Source organism: Aplysia californica, unplaced genomic scaffold (genome assembly GCF_000002075.1).
Source record: "Aplysia californica isolate F4 #8 unplaced genomic scaffold, AplCal3.0 scaffold00081, whole genome shotgun sequence".
Taxonomy (NCBI): domain Eukaryota; kingdom Metazoa; phylum Mollusca; class Gastropoda; order Aplysiida; family Aplysiidae; genus Aplysia; species Aplysia californica.
Genome location: NW_004797351.1, coordinates 265,748 through 274,061, shown reverse-complemented (window position 1 = coordinate 274,061; position 8,314 = coordinate 265,748). Strand labels below are relative to the sequence as shown.

At 42.6% G+C, this 8,314-nt stretch overlaps 1 protein-coding gene across 4 annotated transcripts in view; it reads right to left on the bottom strand.

The window, feature by feature from the left end:
- Positions 1–6: 6 nt before the first annotated feature.
- Positions 7–8,314, bottom strand: part of LOC101853376 (CCR4-NOT transcription complex subunit 1) — a 66,852-nt gene continuing 58,544 nt past the window's right edge. For 2 of the 4 annotated variants that reach the window (XM_005094387.3, XM_005094389.3), the window contains exons 42-49: positions 7,400–7,523; positions 6,748–6,849; positions 5,426–5,683; positions 5,002–5,070; positions 3,786–3,957; positions 3,052–3,184; positions 2,110–2,244; positions 7–791 (exon numbers count right to left, since the gene is read on the bottom strand). In XM_005094387.3, the coding sequence (XP_005094444.1) occupies positions 659–791; positions 2,110–2,244; positions 3,052–3,184; positions 3,786–3,957; positions 5,002–5,070; positions 5,426–5,683; positions 6,748–6,849; positions 7,400–7,523 (1,126 nt within the window). In that variant the 3' untranslated portion in view covers positions 7–658. The remainder of the gene's footprint in view (positions 792–2,109; positions 2,245–3,051; positions 3,185–3,785; positions 3,958–5,001; positions 5,071–5,425; positions 5,684–6,747; positions 6,850–7,399; positions 7,524–8,314) is intronic. The other 2 variants (XM_005094388.3, XM_013080324.2) reach the window with 1 other exon arrangement.

Sequence of the window (8,314 nt, the reverse complement as noted above, 5' to 3'; positions counted from 1 at the left end):
GTGCAGGCTCATGGGCACAGCAGTATACCTGAAGTGTGAACATGGGTTTGTGTGCGAGAGCATGTATGCACTCACAAGCATGAAGATGTGGAAAGGTCCATAAAAAGGGTGCCAGTTGAAGGAGTTTTTTTCACATCAGCAGACAACGTATGATATGCGCCACGTCAGAACGACACAGGACAGGGAGGAGAAGGTAACAACATAACACATGGCTCAGCTATCAGCGTGGACAGAAGAACACCATGCCACACGACAACAACACGGTGACAGATGCGTCAGCACATCCTTATCTATCACAGACCCAGGAGGTCCAACTGCCTACTGGTAGATCCTGGAACAGAGACAGTTTGAGGTACACAGCATTTCCGCATTTATGCGTTCTTTCTCGTATCCTCGAGAGCATTCATCATCACCAGAAAAGGGCCTATCCTGACAGACTTGCGTTGAGATCCTCTGAGCAGCACAGACTGCACTGTCGCTATGTGGGGAGGTGGCGTTTCGCAAGGCGCCGCAAAGGTCAAAAACATTCTCTCAACCATGACCTCCACCATCTGTGCCCAAAACGAATCTGTTGAATTGTCGCCGCTTCACACCGCAGCCGCTGCAATCTCCCCTGGGTCAAAGTCAAGTCACGGCATCAACCAAGCACATTTTTCTCTCACTCAGTCTGCGTCTCCTCGCGTGACATGCCCTGAGGGCCAGGCTGACTCTGCTGTGACTGTTGTTGCTGCTGCTGCTGCTGCTGTTGCTGTTTTTGTGGGTAGCACGAACGTGCGACGTTTTCAAACAATCTGTGGAGTAAACAGGATAAATCTTAAAAGGGTAGGGTCGATTTGTGTAAAATTTGAACTGTCTTACTGCAATCCTGGCAGGTTTCTTTTACAGAGTCCCAGCTAGGAGTATAACAACTGTAGCAACAAAACCAGGTCAAGCTAGTGCCAAACACTGGGAGTTGTGCTAGACAGTGAGGGACTTTGATGAAAGAAACATTTTGCCAAGAATACTAACTTAACTATTTACTTTTTCATCCTCTGTTGCCATTAAGCGTCGAGGGGAGAGGCAATTTATTTTCTAGGGTAGGCCAGGAAAAGTAAATAGAAATAAGTCACACTGAAAAAGGTAGGAGTAGCAAACAACTCCAGAGGTTTTGTTTGTTTTAGCAGAGGTTTAACGGCGCTCGCAACTGCATAAAGTCATATGAGCGCCAGAAGATTAGAGGTGTTACAAGAGAGTAACAAACATAAAAAAGAAGGAGGGGAGATAAGGACGATAGATGTTTGATAGGAAAAAAGAAGCAAACCACACCAGAGCACCCTCCAACCACCCACCACCCCAGAGTGCTCTTTCAGTCATCTCTTAAATGCTTAGAATCCAACCAAGCAATACAGCAATTGTAAAATTTAAAGAGAATCAGCAAACTCAGGGATACCACTCACTGGGATTTGTGAAATTAACTAAAACTTTACGAGGCTGCTTTCTAAACAAATAGAGAATTAATAGACATATCACAAATATGGGGTCAACCTGAAAGCACATACTCAGAATAATGACTTCTTTCAGAATTTCAGTGAAAACAAATGATGGGGGGGAAAAACCTCAGGAAAAAAAGGATCCGTGTACATAAAAGATAAATCCCTATCAGCCATAAGTGTGTAATTGTAACTGTAAGTATTTTTATGACCCACCCACACAATTCAACTAATAAAGGAGGCGGGCTGTTTACACCATGCCTATCCTGGCCAACCCAGGCAGTCTGGGATACAACATCCAGCAGGCAGATGGTGATACTCAATTTCAAAAAAAGCAAAAAAACTTCACTACTCAGGAACCTCCGACACATGCATATATATGCAACAATCATTATCAGAAAGAAAACACCTTTTTAGTAGAGGTTTTACGGCGCTTGCAACTGCATAAGGTCACATGAACGCCAGAAGATAAGAGGCATTACAAGAGAGTAACAAACATAAAAAAGAAGAAGGGGATATAAGGACGATAGATGTTTGATAGGAAAGAAGAAGCAAACCACACCAGACCACCCATCAACCACCCACAAGAAAACACCCTCGAGTACTTTGACAACTGAAGAGGAAAAGGCGGCGCACTTACTTCTCAATCTCAGGGGCGCATCTCACAAACTCGTGATCCCAGAACTTGAAGTTCTGGTTTTTGATGAGCTCGATGAAGGTGATGAGGAGTCCCCATGGGTGAGGTCTGTTCACGATCAGACGCTCCAGCAACACTCTGGAAGGGGGGGGGAGAGAAGAAAAAAAAAGGAATAGAAATTCATCCTTTACTCATCATGCATTCCTGAAACTCTGAAAAAAAAATTTTAATGGAAAGAATGTTCCTAACTAAACATTACAGTCACCCAAACACTAGTGAAAAATCTTTCAAAGAAGCATGTCGGGCAACCAATCATAAGACATTTCCGTGTCTCTCTCTCTCTCTCACCACACACACACACCGCAAAATATATCACTCGCTCCGTCCTCGACAGGTTTGTCCATGGACAGTAGGATGCGCTAACGCTCTCCATCACTCTCTTAGTTCTGCGTGAGGGGCAGTCTTGCCAAATATCTGGTAGTCTAGATTTGTGTTATGCAAGCTGTTTAGGTTGCAGCCAAAATTTCCCTTTGTCAAGCTTTACCTGTCGTGCGTTTCATGAATTGCCTTCAGGAACACACAGACCCCCCCCCCCCCCCCCGAGTGTAGGCCTATTTCAAAAGAAGAAAAAAATCAATAACCCCCCCCCCCCCCCTCCGATTTCCAAGGGTCCTATATTTCGCAGCATTCAGACTTTGAATGAACTTTGGTGAAGCAGGTTCGCTGACAGGTCACGATGGCGAGCCCGACAAAACGCTTTAACTTCCATTTCCATTTATTTTTTTTTACAAGGGACAGCACATTGACAAATATTGATTTATTTTCATGGCAGCACCGCATTTTCGTTTCGTTAGAGTTTTACCACCATACAAACTACTCAAACTGCTGAAATTCCACTAAACACAACAGCAGGACGCTTAGAGAGGTGGCAAAAGCGTTTTGTACCTGGTGATGAGCTCCTGTATTGTCTGGTCGTTGGCCTGTCGGAACAGGTAGAGCAGGGCGCAGCTGAAGTAGTGCGTGTGGCTGTTGGGGTAGCGCAGCTGGTTGGCGATGGCCGTCAGGAACAGGTAGCGTCCTGGTCGATACAATCAAACACAACAGATATCAGGCAAAGCACAATTCATTTTGTTTGAGTGAAAAGAGATGCACCAACACAATAACTGTCATTTAGTGTGAGGGAGAAAGAAAAGGCAAGACACTGACAGAGACAAAAAAGGCAGAGTAAAGAATGAGAATCAACCAATGGCTTGTATAAAGCAATTTTACTGATATATTCGACTAAGCATCAGACAAGAAACAGTTCAAGCAGGCATGGCCAAGATGAACAAAGAACAGTTTGGACAGAGAAAGTCAAATTAAGAACTGACAAGATGTTACATTTAGAAGATCCAATAAACAAGTTTTTAGTATTAATAAGAGTTTTATGGCACTTGCAACACAATACGGTCATAAAGTGTCGAAGATTAAAGGTGTTACAAGAGAGTAACAAACAGAAAAAAGGAGGAGAGAAAAGGACGATAGATGTTTGATAGGAAAGAAGAAGCAAACCACACCAGAGCACCCGCCAACCACCCACATAAATAAACAAGTTTTTCTCTCTCAAACACACACACACACACACACACACACGCACAAACGTACTCTAGGACACCTCCAACACAAGTACAACGACTCACCCTCTGTGTCCAGGTTGACCGCCAGATTCTCAAAGATGTCCATGTGGGAGGAGGGAGCGATGGTGGACATGCTGACCCCCTTGGTCTGCAGCAGCGGGATGGCCTGTGTCCCCACATACAGCACCAGCGCGTTGATCAGGGGGATGTCGTAGCGGCTTCCCTGAGGGTTGGCCTGCACACACAGTTTGTTTCATTTAGTTCAGTTTTAGTAAGAGTTTTAACGCACTTGCAACTGCATAAGGTCATATGAGCACCAGAAGATTAGAGGTGTTACAAGAGAGTAACAAACATAAAAAAGAACAAGGGGAGATAAGGACAATAGATGTTTGATAGGAAAGAAGCAGAAGCAAACAACACCAGAGCACCCACCAACCACCCACCACGGCACTTGCAACACAATAAGGTCATATAAGTGCTGAAGATAAGAGGTGTTAAAAAAGTAACAAACACAAAAAAGAAGGAGGAGAGATAAGGACAACAGATGTTTGATAGGAAAGAAAAAACAAACCACACCAGAGCACCCGCCAACCAACCACTTCAATTTAGTAAAGAGAAGCTCATCCACACAAGAATGAATAATAAGAGCACGGAAAAAGCAAGAAGGTAGACAGAAATAACAGAGGGGAAGAAAAGAAGCAAGACCTACCGGTGCCGAGCCCCGAGCCCCCCCCCACACACACACACACACACACACACACACACACACACACACATCAACCTATGAAAAATTCTCACAAATTTCTTCACTTTTCAAACCTTGCTCCTCTTTCAAAATATTCTACCAGAAAATGAAACCAGGTAACTGAAACATGCTAAGACTAATTATCACGCGACCTTTAACTTTTCCGATCCAGCCGCCATGTGGGTTCTAGCCCTTTGGCCTCTGCTACCTTTAAAAAACCCATTATGTTACACATCAGCTGAGACTATGTAAGGAGCAGAAGCACTGGCCCACTGTCAGATTTGATTTACAAGACTTCACATTGAGGTGTGCGTTGGGTGAGCAGATGGACAGAGGTGGCGCATGCTCCATCATGCTCTCAGGTCCAAAGAGTTCAACATTCATGTCAAAAATATAGCTAATGGGAGGAGGAGTGGGTGATGCAAAGACCAAAAAAAAAAGTTTTTTTATAACAAACAAAAGAAGAAAAAAATTATGCAAATTTTTTCCTCTTTCAAGAAGTATCTTCCCCAGCAAATGGTAAGGTGACTATACCTGCAGATTGCTCTTCAGTTCTGACAGGAAGGTGATGGGAGCCCTCGACTTGAGGTAAGAATCCAGGTCCTGTCAGACAAACAAACAATTAATAATCAATAACAAACACACACGAAAAAAATAAATTTATAATTAGATCAAATAAGATAAACAGCACCAATAATCTCTCTTTATTCTATTAACATACATTTGTTCAGCAATCGAACTATAATGATTCCAGGTCATGTCACGATATTCCATTTAAAAAGAATTACTTTACTGGATAAGAAAGGATCTGGAAACTTCCAAGTAAAACCTTCAAGAAATCAGGGCAAAAGGCACATACTTGTTGCAGCAAAAGCAACAACATCAACAGCACACACAACAACAGCACACGCAACAACAACAACAACAAGAACAACAATAACAACAACATAAAGCGTACCTTTTTGAAGGAAGCGGGCTGTATCAGCGACACAATGTTGGTGAGAATGCGAGGCGCCTTGTTGATGTCGGGCAGGTGCTCCACCACTAGGTTCACTGTAAAAGGGTCGGGCAGCCGCATCGTGCGCGGGAATGCGCTCAGGATCAAGTTGCGCATCTGAATGCAGTTGGGCGGGATCACGTCGCAGAAGGCATAGTGGTAGTCGCAGAGGAACTCTGGGAAGTCGTGGAGAAGGACCAGCAGAACGCGCAGAGTGCCCTGTCAAACAACACAAGACACGCATTCAGGATATGATGGTCATTATTGTATAAAGTTCACATCCGTATCGACATAATGTAGGTCATGTGGGAGGCGGGCTGCTACAAACCTGCCCGTCAGGGTCTACCTGGGCTGAGTGGGATACAACATCCCAGCAGACAGATGGAAAAGCTTCCTTGCTCGGGAATGAAAAATCTTCCACATACAACTATTTCACCACAGCACTAGACGCCATTAGACATTCAGGATAACTGTAGTCAAGTCATGGTAAACAGCAAGTCTGAGTGATCACACTTACCCAACTTGCCAGAAGTTTTGAGTAAAAACAAAGCACATAAATAAATACAACAAAAGAAATATAGAACTGAGAAAGAGCAACACAGACAGCAGAAACAAAGAGAGATAAAAAAAGAACTGCTAATCAATGGCGCCCTCCAACCGCCTGAAGGAATCTACTGCAGTGAGAAAGTAAAATAGACAGAGGCAGAAATAAAAGAAGGACAGCAAAGAACAGGACTTCCACCCAAACGCAGCAAGCGACCCCACACAGCTGTCTCTCAGAAAAATATGCCAAGTGGCAGTGAAACATATTCAAAAATGGAGAAAAAAATCTCAACAGTCAAATAATTCAGAACAGGTGCCACACCTATCATCAACTGTAACTGTCGGTGTATTAAAAAAACACAAATGAGTTTGGGTCTTTTCCACAGTGATTTCCATTACAGCATTAAAAAAAGAGAAAAAAAAGTTTTTCTCCCCAAAAGACAATATTCCTAAATTTGGTCCCCTTGCATATTTCAACTGAATTAGAATACGCAAACATTAAAATTTACGAGCGTGAAATAAACAAATCTTCATCAACTTAGGGTTGAACCATAGGGTTCAGTAATACTCTGCATAATACTGCAAGCCCTCGTGGGATAAAGAAAAATAGATGTCCTGCATTCACAAAAGGATTTTCAGTTTTAAAAGAATTACTTAGTAAGAAAGGAAGGGATCTGGCGTTACAAAAATTACACCCCACAATTGTGCTGCAGTGGGAAGAGAGACGTTTGTTTATTTACCTTATAGAGCAGCTGCACAGGCTTGGTCATGTCAGCGTTCCTCAGGAACGGGGCCAGGATCTTGAACAAATCCACCAGGAGCTGAGCGTAGAAGCCCCAACCCTGCAACAGGCAAACAGATGTTCAGCCATATCCAACACACAGACAGACAAGCACAATCTGCGAGGAGAGGAACGACTGACAGCTTTGTCAGTCACTGGCTCTACACTTTCCATAAGTATAATAATATTGTACAGTTGAGTCTTCAATCATAATAGAGTTAAAATCTCTTAGATACAAAGGCAGTGATCTTAAGCTTAAAAGAACATTTTTAGGGGCACATATAAAAAATACAACACTTTTGGGCATCATGTACGAAACTTTAGTTCCTTTAATCCTTTTCTGTTGTCGATTGCGGAATGGTTACAAATAAAGACATTTCATTTTACATAATCTCAAGAGTCGAAAACAGGTGGACTTTGATGCCAAGATCAATTTCATGACAATAAGGAAAAAGTGCACAATGCCATTCCAGCTAAAAAACAAAAGGTACATGGACAATGAGTTGGGAAAACTAACATGACACGAACATTTCATTCAGTCCTTTTACATTAAGATTGTGTCAATGAGACCCTTTTCCAACAATCATAAGACAAGAAGAACAATAACATACCCTCTGATTGGGAGTGAGGGCCAACAAGCGCCCGATGAAGACGCGGTGAGAGATGAGCTCCAGCCAGGCGTAGGCAAAACCTGGCGCCTTTGCTGGTCGCAGGATGTGGAACACATGGCTGAAACATTATTGAAAAAGGGGCGGGGACAAAAAAAGAGTCATTTCGCATAAAATTACTCCAGCTCTATTTAGCTGTGTTTCATGCGCAAGCCTTAGAGAACGCTGAGTCTACGAAGCACACTGGACCAGACAATGCCTACAAAAGCCACTTACAGAAGGATATACATAGAATACGTGAAGCATCGTGGTGAAATCAAGCGCTCGTCAAAATACTGAAATCAAAGATAAATTTTTTCGCAGGTTTGGCAATTTTAATTGAATTTTTTTTTTTTGGCCCAACACCTTTTATGTCCATTTAAAAACATATTGTTATGTGGATGTGACTAAAAAAAACATTGATTTAAGACACAATTAATACAAACTTGCAGTTTCCAAGAACACTCAAGCTTTTAAAGTCACCAGACTCCGGTGGCCGTTTTCTCACTAATATTATCTCTAAAATCAGACAGCCCATATCTCCTTCGATCGCAAATATCTTGACTTCGATTCACGATAGACGGGTATTTTTTCATTAAAAGATAGACAAAAGAATAGGCTTTAAGGTGATACCAATAACTCCACAATCCCAAAAATTTATGAGCGCCTGATTCCACCGTGTTGTGACACATGTTCCGGAGACAAAGCACGAGCTCCAAATAATATTTTTTTAAAACAGACAAAATGGAAAAACGGGAAAAAAAAAAGAAAAAAAATACGGTCGAAATGATCCAAGATGGCCAACCACTGTCAAGAACAACAGTGGCTGTCTTAGACAGGTGGCCATTAGAGCAGCCTGCTCTAATGCAGCCTGCTCTA